Source organism: Melanerpes formicivorus, unplaced genomic scaffold, assembly GCF_026170545.1.
Source record: "Melanerpes formicivorus ecotype bairdi unplaced genomic scaffold, bMelFor1.0.p_v2 SCAF_50, whole genome shotgun sequence".
Taxonomy (NCBI): domain Eukaryota; kingdom Metazoa; phylum Chordata; class Aves; order Piciformes; family Picidae; genus Melanerpes; species Melanerpes formicivorus.
The window spans coordinates 4,698,795-4,721,636 of NW_027142402.1; the positions used below are offsets into that span (position 1 = coordinate 4,698,795).

The following is a 22,842-nucleotide window of genomic DNA, read 5'->3' on the forward strand; positions in this document are numbered from 1 at the left end:
CCTCAGATAGGCTTTGCATGGCATGTCACCTTTGATGGAAATTTCTGTCCAGTTCCACTGTTTTCACCTATCTGCTGGTCAAAAGGACCAGGAAGGTGCTTCCTTATTCTTGCTCACCCAAAATGAATGAAGTCACTCTAAACAGCTAACACAAGTGGTCTAAGCAAGCTCATTTGTCTGTGCCTGCCATAGATTAAATTGCACTTATGGCAACCCCTTCTAGAGAAGTGAGGTGGCCACTCAGGTGATGCTTTTAGCAAGCAGCTGAGGGAGAGAATATCAACCAAAACCAGGGCAGCTGCCACAGCACTAAACCCAAACACTCCAACATCCCCTCCCCAAAAAGTGAGAGGAGGGAGGCCAGTTTCTGCTTATCTGCTGCATTCACTGAACTGCTGTTGTGTTATCATCACTTACGTTGTTCTCCTAAAGTCTTTCTGAAGAGTTGGATATTCTGGCATCTTCCTTATGTCTTCCCAATCTTTATCTTTGGGGTGAGGGGAAGGGGGTGGGGGGGAAAGGAGAAGCATTTACAATTCTGAAAGTTAAAGTAATTACACAAGAAGAAATAACAGCAGTTGTTTGACTTTGTCGGCCAGTGCCATTGTTCTGTGATTGTCAGCACCTCAAATCCATCAGGCTGGCAGCTCCTTCTACCTATGCAAACAGCCAGTCGTTTCCTTTAGAAAAGACATCAACTCAGGAGCATTGTGTCTGCTGCTTTAGCAAAAACAAATTACCTGCAGGGAATCCCATTACGCTGAAAATGCGATCCAGCTGATCGTGATGAAAGGGATTACTTGTTTTGATGTCCTCCTGACGACAGTGAAATATAGGCTCTGAAGTCAACAGTTCAGCAAATATGCAGCCAATTGCCCAAATATCTAAGGAAGAAAGGGGACAATTCATGCAAATTTACCGTGCTTCATCACTCTGCTTCTTGTTTCTGCACAGTTTCTCAACACTCTGTACAAGCACAGCAAGGAAAGTGCCTCACAGTGTGCCTCACAGTATAATTACACACAGGACTGTAAAAAGAATGCATGAACAGAAAACATTAAAAAAGGTAAAATGTGCAGATTTTTTGTTTCACCACCAGCACCAAAATGAGAGCCTCCAAAGTGTGTTTCCAGTCGCACCCTGGCAGTCCAGCGCTCAACACATTCACAGCTATACCAGGAGTCTACACAACATTTGCTGACAACACAACTTAAAGGGCACTCAGCTGACCATTAAACCCAAACCACAAATCCACCATCAAAACAGAGGGAAATTCAAGTCCTAGCACATTTCAGGCCCATTCCAAATGGATGATTGGTAATTGAATAACTACTGAGGAGGAAAAGACTAATGGCTGATATGTGCAGCCAAACAGTGAGAGGTAAAATGGAAACCCAAGATCTGCATTTTAATCAAGAGAGGGATCAACATACTTTAATAAATAAATAAATAACAAAACCCCTGCTTGCCAACTGACTCCCACTGGAACACCACTGAAACTGTCTCATCTACATTTCATGCATACAGAAGGACAAAGAGAAAAGGCAGCACAGTAAGGTGATGCTTTAATGGAAGCAACATTCTTAATCTCATATTTTCCCCATTAATTTTATACTCAAAATTAACCCTATTGTGGACAAGAAGATTGGTATCATTGACAGGAGAAGAAATGTCTAGATTACAAATATTTGCTCTAGCTGCTATCACCACCACCCAGCTTAGTGTTCTGTAGTACTCAAATGCTTTGCTATGTATCTTGGCATGGAAGTGTCAATTTGTCAGTGAGCAGAAGGTTACTACAGAAAAGAAATGGATTTGCTCCTTTGACACAAATACATAGAATCATAGAATCAATAAGGTTGGAAGAGATCTCAAAGATCATCAAGTCCAACCTGTCACCCAAGACCTCATGGCTAACTAAACCATGGCACCAAGTGCCACATCCAGTCCCCTCTTGAACACCTCCAGGGATGGTGACTTCACCACTTCCCTGGGCAGCCCATTCCAGATGCATGACTGGGATAGAACCATGGAAAAAGATGTTGAGATCAGATGAATAATGAGCATAGATTGCTGAACAGAAGAGTGTGGAGACTTGCCTGGTAGTTGATGTTGGAATCTTATCAAATTTAGTAATATAAATATAGAAAACTATTTACCCTTAATTTATACATCCAGGAGATAAAACAAACAAAAGCAACAGGCAACCAGCACCAGAACAAGGGGACACAGTCTCAAGCTGCGCCAGGGGAAGTTTAGGCTCAAGGTGAGGAGAAAGCTCTTCACTGAGAGAGTCATTAGTCATTGGAATGGGCTGCCCAGGGAGGTGGTGGAGTGGTGGAGTCACCATCCCTGGAGGTGTTCAAGACGAGATTGGACGTGGCACTTGGTGCCATGGTCTAGTCACGGGTCTGTGGTGACAGGATGGACTCGATGATCCTCGAGGTCTCTTCCAACCTTGGCGATACTGTGATACTGTAACAACAACAAAACACACACACACAGAGCCCCCAAAACCAGCAAGAACACAAAACTAACTGAAGTTTGGTTCATTAGATTCAGATTAATGAGAACACCAAGAGAAGTCCCTTGTTTGTTGCAACTAATCTGAGACTCAAACCTCTACCTGATGTGGTGTCTGGCCCATGCTGCCTGTGAGAGACATGGTCTCCTGAATAAAGACAGAAGCACTGCTCTCTATGTAGGGAATGAAAAAAGAGCCATCACACTCTCTTTGCCAAAATGGGTCAGTCCCATCTCCATCATGTTGCAGGTGTGGAGCTTAGGATGTCTCAATGTGCAAGTCTTTCACCCTACTTCCTTTAGAGGAAAACCTGGTAACACTTCATTCAGACTTTACAGCTTTGACAGGGCATAACTTGCTCTGTGTATGGCATTACTTTCTCAGGGTTTTATCTCCCTTTGATTTTCTTATTAGTCTTATCTGCATGAAAACAAGATCTTTAGCTCTCCAGATTTTATCTGCTGAGGCAGCTAATGCAGCTTATTAATCACAAATCCTGCCTGGGTAGTAGGCATAAATTACCTACTTTAGAAGGGAAATTACTTATTACTTCAAGAACAGCATTTTCATTTACCACTATTTATTAACTCATTTTCATAATAGATAGCCAAATCCTTTTGCAGATGGTTTATACAGAGGTCAAAGGAGCTGCAGCCCTCTTGCTTTTCATGGCTTTCTTCAGTGCTCACTGGGATTAATAGACTAATGAGGACTTGCCCAGCCTCTCTCTCACTGTCTGTAGTGCTCCAGCCAGACTCACCTTTTCCTCCTAAAGAACAAAAATTCTAGTACTCTGGTTAACAGCAAAGCTGAACTGAGAAACCTCCTTGATGTGACACAGCAAAATGCAAAACTCTGCTCCTCCAAGAGGTGAAGTACATGAGAGCTGAGCCATGTTGGCAGTGAGTCCCCACTGCTTGTCTCTGTAGTTAATACAGAGAGTGCACTCCTCCCCTGACCTCCCCAAATCCTATATACCACATTTTCATCAGGAATTCTTTAGCTCTTCACTTGTGTCTCCAAAAACTGCTGCTTCATGAAGTACAGAAGAAGCACATTAGCTGGCAGTAGAGCAGGTTATAACCTTGAGAGACGGAATAGAGTGATGGTTCCATCTTCCTTCACTTCATCTTGCAGAATGCCACTCCATGGCAGGGAACTGGGTCAGTTGGACAAGTGCTGCATTCTGGCAAGGGAAAGTGTGTTACAGCCTCATTTTCTTCCCAGTCCTAAGCCTTCACATGCGTCAGAGATGGCAGAGAGCTATTATTTTTATGCCAGCTCCAGTATCTCCAAGATGCAGTAAAGAACATACTGCTGCTTTTGTTCCAGCACTGCTTATACCTCAGAGGGCCCAAGAGGTACTCTGGCAGGCTGCCAAAGCTTTTCACAGAAACAAAAGCAGAAAGAAAAATCTTCTTTCAGTGGCAACTCATCAAAACCACCAGGAATGTAGTGGGTGACACAAAAGGCAGCTTTGTAGCTCCAGGGCTACTCCCCCTTCCCAAGTATCCAGCGACTGCAGCAAGAAAACAAAGTATGAAAGGTACGCTGCAGAGGTCGCTGCAAAGTATTAGGCAGGTCTGATACTGAAATGGTTGCCATCCTGTAATGATGAAAGAATTAAGCACAGGCAAGATAAGCTGCTGCTTGGTGACACAGTATTCACAGAGCTTTTCAGGGAACATCCACAGCTTGGCATTTGAATTGATCTTAGGAAAAAAAATGATTAATAATATCATCTGATCTGCAAGGTCTGGAACTCTTGATCCCTAACTGTGGTGCTTTAGCATCAATTCACTCTCTCCTCTTCCATTCCCCCACCCCATCTTATTCCACCACTGCAGGTGTCCAGTATCATATCATCTATACTGTACACAGAGCACAGCACATTAGCAAATTGTTGGCATTTTCTGTGCTCTTCTGAGCTGTAGTGAATGAGAAGAGAGCAGTGCATATTCTTTGGAAAGGAAATACATTTTTCCTAATTAAATGCAGAACAAACCAGTTTCTCTGTACCCAGTGGAGCTCTTTGCAGGTGACCTCTCCATGCTAAATGAGGAGGGACAGTGAGTGCATAATCTGTTGTGTGCTCTCAGTTGGCTTGTGTCATTAACCATTACTACTTTTTACTAGGTCCAGCATGTCAACACCTTCAGGGCTAACATCAGGTGGGCTAGAGGCCTGCTGTCTGGTAGACTGAAGTTATAACAAGGAACATGTGTGAAGAGTAATTCTTGGCCTATTCCAACCCACAACCCATGACAGTCTTCTCTGGGAGTTACTAAAGCTTTTGATTCCTACACTACTTCAGTGCACAGGAGGGAATGCACATGAAGAAATCTCACATCTCAGCACACAGAGGCTTATTTGTCCTTCCAAAGAGAGTGCTTTACAACAGCTTAACTTTGCTTTTACTAAGGGATCCAGGCTTATTTCTAATAAGGCACTTTTACATAATTATAAGCAAATCTATTGACTGGATAGGCAACAAAATAAACTGCTGTGAAATGAATTCTGCTGTCAGTCACAGCTATTGCCAAGAAGCCTACATGGGAAGCAATCCCACCTGTCTTGAGAGCAAGTCATTCTACTGAATCAGTGCTGTAGTGCTGAAAGCTTCAGCTGATGCTGCTGAAATTATCATGCCTGAAGGTCAAACTGATTGGATTAGCTAAAAGAATGCCTCTGCACCAGCAGTATGCACCTTGTTATGAGAGTAGCTACTTGGTTTTCAACCAAAAGCAACTCTTGCAAGTGAGCATTTTAGATACAGTAATAAACAGAGCATTCCAAAAGCCTTCATTACTGCACTAATTAGCTAGTGTAAACTGTGTACAGGATCAGGTTTTGTAACAGATCATCTTTTGGATCTTTCAATGGCAACCTGCTGTTTCATTTGAGTCAATGAAATCAGCCTTCAGCCCATTGCTTTGCAAAGGAAGCCTTAACAAATAAATGCAGATCAAGCACCTCTAAGATGGAAGTTCAGCTCTGCACCAAACCCTTCACCTGCCTGCATGTAAGAGGAATAGGTATTTGCAGTGCACCCCAAAGAACAATTGTCTCCCAACTGACATGTATGGAATGGAGTGTGAAGAGAAAGAGGGTAAAATTCATCTCCCAACCTTCTCCAGAGGCTGGGTCCTGCTTTTTCATGCAATCATTCATGTTCCTTTTCCACGTTAGGAGAAGATTTGGTAGCTCTCATTTCTTTTTCCACCATCCAGAATGTGCAGATGCTAAGTGACATCCCAGCTTCTCAAGTTCATCCCCTCACTGAGTTAACAAGAATAAACCCTCACACACTTCTGCTGAAGCTCCCTAAGATCATTAACTGATTTTTGTCTTCAGGACAATACTACCAAGTAGCACTCCTACCTTACACATAATGAAACAGCACATAGGCTGGATTAAATTACATGCTGCAAGCTACATGAAACACTTGGGACTGGACCAGTATTTAAATCCAAGTCTCCTGAGCCCCAGCTTACTCTTCTAAGAGATAAAACTGTACTGTCTGCCCCATATTAGAGTACCTCCATTGATTTTACAACAGCAGAGACAGGTCTGACCCACTGCACTGTTCTCATTCTCTTGACTTAATTAAGCTACTACACACTCCAACACACCTCTCCAGACTTTTCAGAGTTGACAAGGACCACCAGTTTCCTAGATGATTTCTAGATATCAACACAAGAGCAATAAAGCAGTTAGAAGTATCATAGTATCATTCAGGGTTGGAAGGGACCACAAGAATCATCTAGTTCCAACTCCCCCTGCCATGGGCAGGGACACCCCACACTAGATCAGGCTGGCCAGAGCCTCATCCAGCCTGGCCTTAAACACCTCCAGGGACGGGGCCTCGACCACCTCCCTGGACAACCCATTCCAGGGTTACACATTCAAAGCTGTGCATGGTTTGAAGTGGGCAACAATTCTGGGGTTGATATTCCTCGAGCTGCTGTCAGCACCTCAAGTTTCCCAAAATACTAATTCATGTAGCTTTAAAATATTCTATTTAAGTGACCTAATAATCCTTTATAAAACTCTTCAGTGTTTAGGTGATTGCAGTTACAAGACTGTAGAGCACAGAAAATGTTTTGGTGTCTTTAAAAGAAAGGAGGGGGAAAAATAAGACCCAAACATGTATAGGATTTTAGAGATCACTGTCAAGCAAGAGGGAAAAGCAGCAGTAAATCATCCAGTAACCTGCAATAACTAGATAAGAGAGCAACAATTAATCTTTGGTATTAAAATATTTTGCCTCTCAGAAAAAGCATGAGAACAACTGTGATAATCAAAATGAAGAAAGTTTACCACATGCCAAAACAAGTTTACCACAAAATATCATCTGAATCCAATTACTTCCCATGTCGTAGAACATTGCCCAGGGCAGGAGCAAGGCTCCCTTCCCGGTGTAGCCAGAGTTTGCCGTTTCAGAATGCATAAATGAAGGGTTTTTTTTTCCCCCCAACTTCTCTACTTTACTTTTCTAGTGTTGCCACAACCTCATCCCCCCAGATCATCACCTCTCACAAAGAGGAATCTGGATCCCTATGCAGCCCACAGAAGGCTGTAGATTTGCTCTTCTTACTCTGCTGTCATGGATGTTTCAAAGCAGTCCTCAATCTGCCATGGCTCCGCAGACCACAGGCAGGAGCCTCCCCTGTACATCTGTCCTGAAAACATTCCAGCCTCTGCTTGGCCCACTCTGTAATTTCTGGTTTACCAGCCTTTCCAGATAGGTCCTTTTCTTTCCTGCCTTCCTCCCAACCCTCTCACAAGAGACCAAAAGAGCTTCAGGCATCAGGCCAAGATTTCCAGAGGCCCCACAGCCTGGCCAGCGTGCCAACAATCTGTGCACACAGAGTAAGGACATCTGATGCGCTCGGAACGTCTGGGGCTCACTGCACAGGCAGCATGGAATGCACATGCACAGATTTCCAGCCTAAATCCCACATAATACACCCCAGACATTTCCCTCTCTTTTTTTCCCTGCATGAAGTCAAATGGAGTTGCTGAAACTGACAGATCCAAGCATTCCTTATAAACTCATACCCTCTGATACACCTAATACTTTCCTGTCACATTTGCTGCTGAAGGCATTTTGATATCTGCTTATACCCTTCACACATTTCCAGCTTCCACAACCATGTGTCAGCCTGGAAACAGGATGAGGCAACAGTGCACTGCCCAAGCTTTGCATTACAGTTCCTCTGTGCTTAACCCTTGCTCAGGCTGGTAAATGAAGTTGCCACATGGCCAGTGCTGACATTCCTGCTGACCTATCAGCTAGACAAGGAGGGGAAAGGTAACCAAGCAATGGTGATTTCTCAGGTTCTCAGATTTATTGTTGTCACAACAAACAGTAGCATCCCTTTTGGTGCAGGACAGCCCTTTAGTCTTGTTTAACATGTGGTTGAATGATCACTCTAAAGAATTCTTTTGCCAACAAAATCCAGCGCATCTAAAATACTGTAAGTCACCTGATGGCATTTATCAAACACTACTGCTCTCAGTAAGGCAAGTGATAAAGAGAGGTAAGATAGCACGTTGCTGTTTGATAACACTGCTAACTACACAAGCTGCAACTTGATAAACTCAAGTCTTAATCATACTATTGCCTCATTACTATGCTGCAAGATGCCCCAGAATGAATCATAATAGAGACTGCCACATGCTTTATTACAAACCTATGATGAGAAGAGTTCTTACTACTTACTCTACTAACCAAAACATTCTTTCCTATGTTGATGTTTCCAGAGTGAAAAATAATCTGATTAATGTCTCCTTTCAAACCCAAACCGAGCTCACCTTTTCCTTCATTTTGCCCCAGCTGTTTTCCTCCAATTTCCTTCAAATTACAGTGCAGAAGTCTTTGCCCATTAATGGAAGGAACATTGTACTTTGACTCTCACTTCAGCCTTGTTTCTTTAGTATTTTGAGTATCAAGGCATTTTGTGTTCTGCTGGAGACCTTCTAAAAGTTCAGTAACTGGATTACTGCTTCCATGAACACAAGCATTCTACATTTTCAGTTACTTCATTTCACCTGAAGCTTGCTGAAGTTTCTTTTGTTTACATGCTTTGCCTCTTTGCTACAGTGTTAGGATCTGATGAAGATGTGGGAACACATTCTGCTGTTAAACTGTGGTGCTGAAAGTGCAGAGCAACTTCCACAGCCTACAATAAATTCAGTACAGATTTATATTGTGGTAACAGAACAGAAAGTGACCTTTGGCTTCTACACCACTGTTTACCCAATTTGTATTCAGCTGGTAAGTTAGCTGCTTGTAACTATGGCAGCAGATTATATAAGTAATTTTACTAACAAGTAGGCCTTAGATTATAAATGTTCACAGCTCAGGAAACTAAATATTATTCCCCCTGAAACCCTAACATGGGCTTTTTACTATCCTTTTAACATGCAGAAAGCAAAAGCTGTTCCTGTTTTGCAGCTGCAGTATTTTCCTGACTCTTGTACCTCCTCAAAACATGAGGTTGTAAATGTGCTGAGCAGCTACTTGCTCTGCAAGCAAATAAATGCAAAGTAGATTACACTACCATAAAGGAACAAATTAAATAAAGGAGAAAGATGTCACTGAACAACTACCTCTAAATAATGAAACATGCTTATGTACTGGCTTGCAATACAAAGGATTTTTTTAGGCAGTATTCAGTCCAATTTCCCTCCAGTTTTCCCCAAAGCAACTACGATTATGTCCAGAAAACAAAGACAAAAATCCTGAGTGAGACAGAAGTCAAATTCTAATTTCATTCTTTGATCATGTATGAGAATTATTTACATGCAAGCCTAAGGGCTTTATTCCAAGAACAAAACCAAACAATATCCAGGATAATAAGAATATAGAATGGAACAGAATGGAATGGAATAGAACGGAATGGAACGGAATAGAATGGAACAGAATAGACCAGACCAGGTTGGAAGAGACCTCCGAGATCATCGAATCCAACCTATCATCCAACACCACCTAATCAACTAAACCATGGCACCAAGCACCCTGTCAAGTCTCCTCCTGAATACCTCCAGTGATGGTGACTCCACCACCTCCCCAGGCAGCCCATTCCAATAGGCAATCACTCTCTCTGTGTAGAACTTCTTCTAACATCCAACCTGAACCTCCCCTGGTGCAGCCTGAGACTGTGTCCTCTTGTTCTGGTGCTGGTTGCCTCCGCCTGGCTACAATCTCCTTTCAGGTAGTTGTAGAGAGCAATAAGGTCACCCTGAGCCTCCTCTTCTCCAGGCTAAGCAGCCCCAGCTCCCTCAGCCTTTCCTCATAGGGCTTGTTTTCCAAACCCCTCACCAACTTTGTTGCCCTTCTCTGGACATGCTCCAGCAAGTCAACCTCCTTCCTAAACTGAGGGGCCCAGAACTGGACACAGTACTCGAGGTGTGGCCTAACCAGTGCAGTGTACAGGGGCAGAATGACCTCCCTGCTCCTGCTGGCCACACTGTTCCTGATGCAGGCCAGGATGCCATTGGCCCTCCTGGCCACCTGGGCACACTGCAGGCTCATGTTCAGCCTACCATCGACCAGTACCCCAAGGTCCCTCTCTGCTTGGCTGCTCTCAGCCACTCTGACCCCAGCCTGTAGCACTGCATGGGGTTGTTGTGGCCAATGTGCAGAACCCAGCACTTGGATGTGTTCAATCTCATACCATTGGACTCTGCCCATCTGCCCAGCCTGTCGAGGTCTCTCTGCATTTCTAGTATTTAACATTATATGAGAAGCTGAGATAAGGAAGAGAGTGTTAGCTACATAAAATATCTTTGAAGTAAAAGAAAACCAAGGACAAACCAGCAAAATCCTAAGCAAGCATCTGAATTATGTAGCAGCCATTGGACAATGTTCAGTGTGTTGCAGCAGGCAACTGATGACAGTGCATTCCTAGCAAATGCACACAAAAGTACTTCTCACAGTGACAAAATTGGAAGAGAACAGGCTAAAGCTGCCATGGCATTGCTTTTAGCCTGATTTTATTGGTATTTAGTAATTATACAAAATTGTGTATTATATAAAAGGCCTAGGAAAATAGCTAGGGCAAATAAGCAGCTCCACTGACTAGGCTGTTATTTCCTTGTTCATAAATTGCCATATTTAATCACCTTTCTTCTAAATTATTATTTCCAACTGAAGAGCAGTTAACTGAAACTCTTACATAATTTGTGAGTTATTACTAAAAGCAATACATCAGACCTCCTGAGAATTACAGGACAGAATGATAATTATGTAACATTACGAGATGTAAAAACTGCATTTCTTGCACAGAGATTTAAGAGAGAGCTTTAAGAGTCATGCCCTTTGCCAAAACCATTAGCACTGAAGCTAAACCCTCACTAGAGTGCTTAGCTCATTAAGATTACCTTTCATTTAAGTGCACATAATGCTAGAAGCAAAACACAAGTCTGGACTCAAACTGCATGAACATCATCCCTGCTGTTGTGTTATCCACTTCTTCCCTTTGCCTTAAAGCTGCACACAGATCACCTCCAGGTGCCTTTATTCTTTTCAGTCATGTGCTCCTCCAAATTCTTCAGTCAGCTGTCAAATCTCACCTTGCAACTTCCCTTTTTTTTCCCCCCCTTTCCATCTTTTTTACTTTGCTGCCCAAACCACTCTGGCTGCTCACACTGCACATCAGGTACCAGACAACCTACTCACATCCCTTCTGGAGATTCATTGGTGAGAGTCTGATACAAGAAATAAAAGCCTCAGAAACAATCCACCACTAGCAAACCCAGCTCTCTCTGAAGCAGCAGCAGCAGCAGCCTTGGAAGTTTCATAGGGACTCCCTGTCTGTGTTTCAGTATAGACTACAGCTCCCTCGGGGCTAAAGCCAAGTAATTTATGACATAATTAAAAAAACCCAACAGCACTCCACTCATTCATTCTTAAACAGATATCCTGAGATAATAGCACCTATCTTTCACCTCAATCTGCAAACAAAACAGTATCTCAGAACCAGGTAACTGTCAGCTAAGGTAACTTTCCAGTACCATGCAGGCAGGTCACTCAGTCACCCGGTCCTCTCGTAGCCACGTTTCACAAACTCACCACAGTCAGGGCAGTTTAGGCATCTAATTTACAGGTGTTCAAGGCAATCCTGATGGCACTGTCTTTAATAATTTCTTGTAACCGTTTTCACCCACTACAGGGTGAAGCAAACAGAGCCTTCAGGTGTCAGCATCCCACTTTGCACAGTGCCAGATGCGAAGCAGTCCCTGAGAGTTTGCTTTGAACTACCGCAGACTGTGCCACAACCATGGGGAGAGTACTGCAAGGCTCCATCCCAGCACTCACTGGAAAAGATACTCTGAGAAATCAGAGGCCTCAACTGAGACACAGCTCCAGGGGGAGGGTGCTGTCACCCAGCACTCAGTCTGCAGGGTGACACTGGCCTCAGAGCGGAAGATACACTCTGGTTGGGGCACCAAGTCACCAGTGGAAGGAGGCAAACAGACTCCATAGCGCCATGGAGAATAAACAGGACACAAACAGGGTCCCCTCAGAGCCACTGCAAAGGTTTCTGGAGGACATTTGGGTAAGTTTCTTCAGATACTCAGGTGTTACCTTTCAGATCTTCAACTCAGGAAGAAGGAAGAACTGGTTGGTGATAGGAAGATCAATGTCAGCCTTAGCTGCAACAACCATCCTCATATCTTTTGCAAGGCAACCCCCCTTCACCAGAGGTAAAGGCAAAACTCTTTCTTACATAGAACTTACCAATGGCCTTTGTGTAATGCCTGGCTCCAAGTAACAGCTCTGGAGCTCTGTACCAGAATGTAACCACAACTGGATCCAAGTCTGCCAATGGCTTCAAAGGTGAGTTGAACAATCTTGCAAACCCCATATCAGCTGGAGGGGAAAAAAAAATTTAAAAAGTAACATTTTAATACATTTAATAGCATTGCAAAAAGCCATTGAAAGGTAAAAATCAAAGGTTTTAAGTAAGCAACGAGATACTCATAACAGTGTGCCAAATTTATCTGTGGCTACATTCCAGTTACTTCATTTATAAGACAAAGTTATACTAACTAATCACAGCAGAAGTCAGAAGGATCCTGGCCACAGCCACTGTCCAGCAGTGCTCTCATGCAGCCCAGAAGGCAAATTGTACCCTGGCCTGTATCAAGAGGAGTGTGGCCAGCAAGGCAAGAGAGGAGATTCTGCTCCTTTACTCTGCTCTTGTGAGACCCCAACTCGAATAATGAATCCACTTCTAGTTTCCCCAGCATAAGATGGACACAAAAATGTTGGAGTGAGTCCAGAGGAGGGCCACAAAGATGACCCAAGGGCTGGAGCACCTTTGCTATGAGGATAGGCTGAGGGAGCTGGGGTTGTTCAAGTTAGAGAAGACTCCAAGAGGACCTTAGAGCTGCCTTCCAATAACTGAAGAGAGCCTACAGGAAGGCTGCAGAGGGACTTTTCATAGGGATGCCTGGCAATAAGACAAGAGGGGATGGTTTGAAGCTGAGGGAGAAGAGGTTTAGGCTGGATTTTAGGAAGAAGTTCTCCAGTATGAGGGTGGTGAGACTCCAGAGCAGGTTGCCCAGAGGATGCCTCCTCCCTGGTGGTATTCAAGGCCAGGCTGGATGAGACCTTGAGCAGCTGAGTTTAGTTGAGAGGTGTCCCTGCCCATGGTGGGGAGGTTGGAGCAGACGACCTCTGAGGTGCTTTCCAACCTAAGCCATTCTATGATTCCATGATTTATTTTTCTATCATGCTGAAGATGCAATATTGAAATCATGTCTTAGCTGTGCAATGACATTTCCTCCAAATGGTTACCTATTTTGACTCTTCCTCTTTCAGGCCCTTCACCCATTACCAGAATGTTTGCTGGTTTCTGGAAGAAAAAGAAAAGAAAACAAAAGAAGAAGAAACAGCAGAATATTCAGTTGAGCAGCCTTGGATTATTACCTTCAGAAATATGCACATCTCTGTCATAATGAAAACATTTCCACAAATACTCTTACAAGGTGAGCCTTCCCATACCTTGGTGTTTTGCTGCCTTTGGTTTTAACTCCCCCTGACCAGTTTCACAGCGAGAGAAACACTTTGGCACTTCCACAGTGAGAAATGCCATCTTGAATTAACTTTGCATTTCCCTTTTTACCAGACTGATCACGTTCACTGGCAAGGTTTTCCTCCACAGGGAAATTTTCTAGCAGCCTCACAGTCAGGCTGCACATCAACAGGCTGGCAAGAACTACTTTTGCTGCTGCTGAAAACTCCACCAAATCTCGCTATGCAAATGCAGAGATGAGAGCTGCTTTGGTTATCATCATCTAGAATCACACTGCTAGAGCTGTGCTTGTCTTCAGTCTATGCATGATAAGAATCACTTTGGCAAAGGCTTATGATTCTAACCCCCCCCCCCAACTCATTTTATGCTATGAGTATACCCAGACAGTTACATCCACAAGTTTTTGACAGTGGAGACAACAGCTTTACAAGTAGAACAAAGTCTTTATAGCCATTTTATACAATCTGCAGTTATTCATAACCAGCTGCTTGTGACCATCATATAAAATCTGCACATGACATCATGGCAATTGTTCTGCAATTAGAATCTAGGTTCCCTCAGCCATCAATAGTCATTCCTTGGAAGCTTTTCCCCCATTGTGTTAACAGCTGTAAAGAAGCAAACAGGATTGAAAAGATGGGAGTGAATTGAATGGAACAGATGCACAACAAAGTTTCAAGGCAGAATTTTTGGAAGGTTCATCTGAAAATTAAGTAGACTTAAAATCCCTAATGCCTGAAGAGGTCTGCTGGGGCAGGGGTTGTTGAAGAATCTGAAAGAGAGGTCTGTAAAGCCAACATCAGAATCTCACTTCATTTCTCAGTTCCTAACTCGTGCCCTCTTTTAGTTAAAAACAGACACTCAAGCTAGGGTTACTAATTTGGCTCAAAACTGCAAATCCTTAGCTTTTTTGGAAAAGCCAAGCAAACCAAAAATGTTCACCTATTCTTTCTCTTTTCCCCAGGAAGCTGTTCTCCCTTCCCCACCTCGCTGCTGCCCAAGTGCTAGCCAGTGCTCCTTCCCCGGCAGCAGCCACATCCTCTCTTTCCAGGTGCCACTGCCTCTTTTACTCCTCCTTTGTAATATCTCAGGGCAACTCACAACACCCGCCCTGATTTCTCACTGCCCAACCTATTTCTGGAACCCTTCAAGAGCTTAATTCACATTCCCTTCTTGAGGAATACAACAGCTATTCTAATTGATCCTGAGTAAACACTCACCAGAAAAAGCTAGGAAAAATAACAGATGATGCTTGCTCTCAGGCAATATTTAATGATAATGAAACCATCATTTCAAGGCCACTGCTCTGGGTTTACATTTGTGTATCACCTTGAACTGAATATTCTGGAGAACAGAACAATTCCAGTCTGCATACTCAGAGATGAGGCAGCAAGGGAAGCAAGCAAGTTCACATTTTATATGTTAAAACAAATCACAATTGTCCCATGCATGACAGCAAAACTCCAGTTTCCTTACTGGAATTCTTCCCTAAACTCCTGCCCAGCAACCTTGGTTGAGAGTTCAGTATGAATCAAAACCACTTCAAAAGACCTATACCCTAACGACTGGATTTTAGGCACTGCAAATGTGGCTGTCTTCTCAGAAAGAGAGGTGATTTACTCCCAAGTACCTGCCAGGTATTGCTCTCTTAGCTGCTCAGGCCTTCACGTTTGAGAAGACCTGATTAAAATTATTAGCTTACTCCTTCATAAACAGCGAGGTTACTCAACAGAGACTACACTTCTGAGCCAGTTACACCCCAATTAATATCCTATTTTCCTCCTTGCTGAGAGCAGAAACCACCAGCTGGGAAGCGAAGCGATGCTGTTGCATCTCCACCTATCTAGTTGCTATAGAAACAACTGAAACAGTAAGAGTTAGGAGTCTCACATTTAAGATCAGCTATAAAAACGAACAGATAAATCCCTGCTGAGCAATGCAGTTGAGGCTTGGCTGTCTGAAGAACATACGCAAAGAGAGCAAGGTCAACAGCAACACACAACTGGAGTGAAAAAAAAGCCCCTGAAACACTTGCAGAAAAGGATGTAGGAGGGAATAATTTAGTGGACTTCTTACAATTAATAAGTATGGATAATGTAGGAGAGTAGTGGGAGAGTAGGAATAAAGTAACTAGCAGATCTTGGCGGGGGAGAAATGAAAATGCTGGGCTAACAAGTATGTTTCAATAAATAACAGAAGTATCACAGGGACATCCATGTCATGTTAATCAATACCCTTCCCATCAAAATATTGAGACAGTACACCAGAATGAAAACCTGAAAGAAAATAAACATCTCTGGTTTTGAAAGAGCATAATGGGTCAAAACAGGAACAACAGCCCAACAATAGGTGGCCATAGTTTAGTTTTACTGGTTATTGTTGTTATCTCCTCAATTACAGCAGTGACACAATTCTGAGGAGATGTGGTGTAGAATTACGTTCCTGTGAGAAAAGGTCCATAGGGACACACCACTCTCCATACCCCATTCTTTATTGTTTATACTCAAACAAATGTGTTTCCCTTTTGGAATGTATCACTGGACAAAGACTAAAATGAAATTAAGAGGCTTCCATTGTAAAAGATATTGCAAGTCTTTCAGATAAAAGCTTTCCCTGCAATTAAAGAAGCTGGCTTGCCGTGAGGCCTTTTCAAGCCCCAATTATTTAACAAAGCAATTGTAAACAGCAGAGTGTTGATACATAAATGTGCTTTCCATTCATGAGCCAAAAAACCAAGAGCAGTACTGATTGGGTCTTAGCTTTTAGCACTCTGCTTTACAAATGACAAAGGTCCTAAATGGGATGACAGTGTCCCATGCCAGGGGCACTGCTCAAAAGGCCTCTGAGCCCCTTTAAGTTCAAGATTAAGGAGGAGCTGCAGATGGTTCACAGAAATTCGCAAACGAAGCTTTTGTTTTCCCCATCCACAAGGAAATGCAGGCAACTTTCCTGCTTCCAGTCCCTGCTATTCAAACCCAGACATTGTTTTCAGATCAATATACTGGCATGCTGGTATTAAGACAATTGATCTGATTAATGCAGGAGCTTAAAAAGAAATGCTTCTCTAAAGATTTTATTATGCACCACAAGCTTCCAAATCATTATCACTTCCATTCACATCAATTCCATAGATTGAAAACTGCAGAGAAAATTGATTATCACTTTCCTTTTGGTTTTGAGGAAATCATTGGAGCAACACCTTTGTGCTACTGGACCACTAGACAAAAGTGCTTCTTATAAAAGTAATTTTAAAATGAAATATGTAGAGGGGGAAAAAAATAAAGATCTGGAAGTGTGTGACACTGTTTGGAAGGGAAAACATCTTTTGCATAATTCAGAAGAATGGAATCTAGATATTTCACCATCATCCATGGTGTCAAATTATGTCAGGGACTTAGAGAGTTCATAGCTGCTGAAGTGATATAGTCAAACAAAACAAAACATCATTAATTCCAGGTACCAAATAGTCTAATAGCAACCAGAAGTACAGTTTACCTCAAGCTGTGGAACTGATGCTAAGGAGCTAGAAGTAGGAACAAACAGTACAGAAGAGACCTGAGGTGGTCATTTGGAATGCCTCAGATGAAGATTTTGCTGAAAGATTCCTTGCCTGTAACTGTTACATGTTGAGAGGAGAAATGCCTTGTTTCCTTATTGAAGTTAGCCATCACTGGAAGCTTTTCATGCTCATGTGCTCTTACAATACTCCTCTGGACAGAGAAAGCAAAAGAAAGCAGTACTAAATCTACACCTACAGTGCAACCATACATTTGCACTTAATGGAAAAAAAGTTTATGTTAACAAAAAGGTTTGTTCAAATAACCTTCAGATGGTTTAGCCTACTGCAACAGCAAAGATGTGACCATGCAGCCTTCAGGACAGACTGATCAAAACCAGCCTGTGACTCTGGATGCTCTTCGGTGAACCAGTCAAAAGCATAGAATCTTTTGGGCTGAACTGGACTTCCAGATGCCATGTGCTTGTCAAAACTGAGTGGTCATCCTGCTCAAAACTGTGCCAACTTCAAAGACAGAACAGAGTTTGAAGCTTTAACAGGTTGCTGAGTGTCACAGCCAAGGGAGCTGCAATTCTCCAAGGTCAGTGCTGCTTCAGCCTTTCTGGTGGGCAACTCCTTGCACCATCTCACCACTCTCACAAGGAAAAATTGTTTCCCATCACCCAAGCAAAACATCTCTTGGGGAAATGTGTGTTGTGCCCCTCCCTCTGTATACCCCTCAAAATAGCCTCATCTCTACAGCCTCCCAGGAGGCAGTAAAGTCCACACTGCAAATGTTGCAGCAGCAGCAAAGCTGAAGCAGGCAGAGCTATTTCCATCATCCTGCAATACTTCTATTTCAGCTCTGGCTGAACAGTAATGTCTACATTTAACACTGGACACATCTCTGAGATGGAACACACTCACTACAAATATGTTTTACTGTGGGGAAAAAAAGAGCTTTCCCCCTCCATTTTAAGCAAGTCACACACAGACAACCTACCCAGCATGTTCTACTGAAGATGCTAAGCCTTCAGTTACTCAGGTATAACCATGCTTATGATCATGAAATCAGTGGGTAGGTAAAATATTCCTTGCTCTGTTTTACTTCATTTTTCACAGGCTGGATATTCTCTTGAGAGGTAAACAAGCATGCATCTCAACACTAAATTCACTCTCCTCAGTGCTATCATGGCGCTCCCCAGCAATGCCAAAGCATTTGTGCTCTTCATAAGAATGCTCTGCTTCAAAATCAATTTGAAACAATGGTTTCTTAGGCAATTGCTAAATATTACACTTAATTTTATAAACCAAATGTGTTTGATCACTGTTGAAGCAGAGACTATTCAAACTCTATTCCCTGGTTAATCAATGCATAATACAGTTGCAGTTCTGTCAACGGTAAATGGGCTGCAAACACAAGGGGAATGTGAAAGAAGAGCAATCACAAGAGGAGAATATAACTCTGAGCTACATAAAAGTTCAGAAATGAAACAATCTTCTTTTCACACATCATTTCTTCCAGAGTTCTTATGGCTGGCAGAGCATTAAATTACTGTGAGACAAAGATGAAAACTCCAGACAACTTTGGATGCCAGGCATTGCTTCCATTAGAACACAGTGTACCAGTGGTGTGTCCCCCAGTCAATGGCAACATGGCTCAAGTGAAAAAGAAAAGAATGGAAAAAAAAATCCCACTCCAATCAGGAGAATACCAAACATTTGACAGAAATTAAATTTTATGTTGCTATGCAACATTATCCAAAGCATTCTGCTGGTGCTAGAACTGCAATAGCAGACTTGAACTTACAGTGTTACATGCAACCTCGAGGAGGGCAAAGGAGGAAGATGGAAACAAAGGGGAAAATATGATCCTCAGTTATCAATGAAAAAGCATAAACATGTTTAAATACTACACTGAGTTCACATTGTCCATGGGATTCTCAACACATTCCAGCAAAATGACCATGAAGCTGCTCAGCAATTATCTAGGACCTTGTGTTTAGACCTTGTCTGAGCTCTTCGGGAGTACCAAGCGCAACACAGGACAAGAGAGATTGCTCAACCTCTGCCACCTCATTTCTCAGCAGTGCACATCATAGAACCATAAAATGGTTTGGGCTGGAAGGGACCTTAAAAATCATCCAATGGGCAAGGACATCTCCTAGACCAGGTTGCTCAAGGCCCCATCCAGCCTGGCTGTGGACGTGCAGGTCCATGCAGGTGCATGAGAACAGAAGGAAGACTCACTTCAAATAATTTGGAAGAATGTTCTGCTTTTTAATTGATTACAAAGTGGAAACAGAGGAATAAATTTCATTGCTTAACAGCACAGTCAAACTCTTCATCTGTTGGGGCTTCTGTCAACAACCTGAGTGCCCCAAGACACTGCGGTCAAGCCAAGTCTATGCATCTCTGCTATCCAGGCCACCTTACTCTTCACACATGATCTTTATTCAGAATTACCCAAAGGCAAATGAACTAAGAAGACTTTTCACATGTGAAACATGACAAAGACTACTACTGCCTTCATTTATCTAAAAGCAAAACAAAAGTCTGACTGGATTCCACCACTGCCAACTCCGGGTATTTGTTTTATACCATAGTTTGACTACTCTTGGTTTAAGGTGGGTCATTGAGACAGCAGGATGAAGCCTGTAGCCAAACAAAGGACAAATGACTGAAAGTGAGACTGCTGACACTGCCATAAAACATTTTGTTAATTGCCTTTCACAAAGTATCTCTGGCAGTAAACCTCCAATACCTCCATTCCCCTGAGAGTCTGGCAGAATCAAAGAATTAATAAAGCTTTTCTGACTGCAATAAACAATATAGCACCAAACTAATAGAAATAAATGTGACCCATTTTCATCACAAGCCAGCTTCTGCTTGGATAGCTTTGACTGAGTGAATTAGGTTGAAATACTAGAAGTCCTTTAATGGAAATTTCAAAAGAGGATAAAGAAAAAAGGTAGCATGGTTATCTAGAGAGCTTACTTCCATGCTGAGTGGGTCTTTTTGCTGAGTCCCTTTTTGTCTGCACAGACACAAGAATATAGCTTAAGGGACCCAGAACAGAACAGAACTATGGAACACATTTCATTATTATTATTTTATGATATAAGCTTTTGGTAAGATTTAGAAAAGTAATAAACACATTCAGTTTTATAGGTTTTTAACAAAGCTTCATGTCCACAAATATTTCCTGTTGTTTAAATAGCTCTTTATTACATACATTATTTTGCAGCATTAGGCCACGTTATTTAGCTACTTCTCATACAAAATCTTTTCCTGTGCTTCTAATCTCAAGAGAGTAAGAAGAAAGTAACAACAATACTAATAAAAGATGACCCAGCTCTCCTCCCTCTTTCTTTCATGCTGAATATAAAGAATGGAAAATCTAATCTATGATCAGTTTAAATCTCTGTTCTAGTACAGCATCCACTTCTCTTTCATGTGCAAATAATTTACACTATCACTCCAACACCCTTTTTAGGCTACTTTCAAGTTCAAGAAGAAGTTAGGCAAAGGTATCAAAGGATATGTTTAGAGACAGACTCATAAGTTGTAATATTTCTACTTATAATATTTCAACTTGCTTTCTGAAGACTGAAAGATGTATTCATTACCTGCCAGTTTTACTCCCCCACACAAATGAGATTAAGAGATATTAAGTGGCACATCTGCCTGTGTTTAAGTTAATCATGACTTGACAGCATTTCCCAATACCAAGGACTTTTAATGTGTGCACCCTCTGTAAAATTCAGAAGAATACTTCATTCCCTTTCTGCTCCTTTCAGCAGGAACTGCCATGGAAAGGAGCCTAATGTTCGGCTACCAGTCACCATTTCACGTTACTCCTTTACTGCAGCATAAGCCCAGACAGACAATCCCAGGCACAAATACAGGCTGGGCAGTAACTGGCTGGAAAGCAGCCCTGAGGAGAGAGACTTGGGGGTGCTGGTGGACAAAAAGCTCAACAGGAGCTCTCAGTGTGCACTTGCAGCCTGCAAAGCCAATCAGATCCTGGGCTGCATCAGGAGAAGTGTGGCCAGCAGGGCAAGGGAGGTGATTCTCCCCCTCTGCTCAGCTCTGGTGAGACCCCACCTGGAGTGCTGCCTCCACTTCTGGAGCCCCTATTACAAGAGGGATCTGGAGGTGCTGGGAGGTGTCCAGAGAAGGGCCACGAGGATGAGCAGAGGGCTGGAGCACCTCTCCTATGAGGACAGATTGAGGGAGTTGGGGCTGTTCAGTGTGCAGAAGAGAAGGCTCCGAGGTGACCTAATTGTGGCCTTCCAGTATCTGAAGGGGGCCTACAGGAAGGCTGGGGAGGGACTGCTCAGGATCTCAGGTAGTGATAGGACTAGGGGGAATGGAATGAAGCTGGAGGTGGGGAGATTCAGGCTGGATGTGAGGAGGAAGTTCTTCCCCATGAGAGTAGTGAAGCCCTGGAATGGGTTGTCCAGGGAGGTGGTTGGGGCCCCGTCCCTGGAGGTGTGTAAGCCCAGGCTGGATGAGGCTCTGGCCAGCCTGATCTAGTGTGGGGTGTCCCTGCCTATGGCAGGGGGATTGGAACTAGATGATCTTTGTGGTCCTTTCCAACCCTGACTGATACTATGACACAATAAACGTCTATATGGGCTAGATCTGCCTGAAGAATTGAAGATGCAATGCTTAACTCAACAGTAGTTTGGAATGACCAGCTTCTCAAAACAATTTGAACCTTCTCAGCAGAACAACCTTTCAGATAAATTCAAGTCCCTGGATGTTTAAGCAGATTTCCCATCAAATCTAAATCATTTTCTAACAGACCAGACAGAAACAGACATAAGCCATCTGAATCTACAGTATCTTTTCATTAGCAACCATAAATAACTGGAAGTTCCAGATCTAGAAAAATGCTATTCCAAACACAAGAAGCAAGGGACAGAGACCAAGCAAAGCATCTGCAGCCACAGGCATAGCTGGTAGAGGCTGGGAAAGGCAAAGGGAGAAGTCTTGGCTCAGAATACAGAAACTGAAAACCTGCACTTGGTTCAAGAAAAGAAAAACTATTTTAAGTTAAGATTTAATATGGCAATTAAAAAGTTATGGAGACCACAAATTATCTTTTAAGAGTCTCAAGCATTTATCTCAGTTACTGAGCGGCTCTGGGTATAGTCCAAGATAGTTTTCTTGTCGTGGAAAAGAGAAATTACCTTTGGTTTCTCAGCTCCCATGGTATTTACACAGTTTGATAAATGCTGATTTTTCAATAACCTTTATTTTTACATAGACCAGTTGCACTTTGCAGAGTGACATCTGTAATTTGTGGTTTAGTTTCAACAGTCACAGCCTAAGACAAGCTGAAAGTAAAGGCTGCTGTCTTGGGCGCAAGAAGTATTTTTCCCTACCCTTAAGTGCTTCTTAGATTTCCTGGTTTTCACTCAGAGAAAGATCTCCTTGTCCCAAGGTTTTCCTTTCTGCAGAATGCTTTGCAGCCTCTCATTCCAAACTTCAACCTCCAAGACTTCAAAATAAATGTTCTGCTGATACTGAGGCAAAGTATGCTGGACACAGCTAAGGAAGATCTGTGACTCCACAGCATCATCACTTCAGAGCTGTGACCACTGCTCCTTCCTTTCCATCTATGAATCTCTTACTAGTGTCTGAAAGTAAAAACTCCACGAGTTTAGGCATCCACTCCTCGAACCCAAAGCCCCTGGCCACAACGAGCTCACAAGGCGCTTTGATGCTATTGAGAAATGCCTGCTTCCCTCATACATCTTCTTGAG

General features: G+C 42.8%; 1 protein-coding gene across 2 annotated transcripts in view; it reads right to left on the reverse strand.

Annotated features, from left to right (window-relative positions):
- Positions 1 to 22,842, reverse strand: part of CDK19 (cyclin dependent kinase 19) — a 93,320-nt gene that overhangs the window by 14,474 nt on the left and 56,004 nt on the right. For both annotated transcript variants that reach the window (XR_010990029.1, XM_068160533.1), the window contains exons 5-8: positions 13,335 to 13,392; positions 12,273 to 12,404; positions 741 to 884; positions 418 to 487 (exon numbers count right to left, since the gene is read on the reverse strand). Coding sequence is in view for 1 of the 2 variants with exons in the window: in XM_068160533.1 (XP_068016634.1) it covers positions 418 to 487; positions 741 to 884; positions 12,273 to 12,404; positions 13,335 to 13,392 (404 nt within the window). In the remaining variant the exon portion in view is untranslated. The remainder of the gene's footprint in view (positions 1 to 417; positions 488 to 740; positions 885 to 12,272; positions 12,405 to 13,334; positions 13,393 to 22,842) is intronic.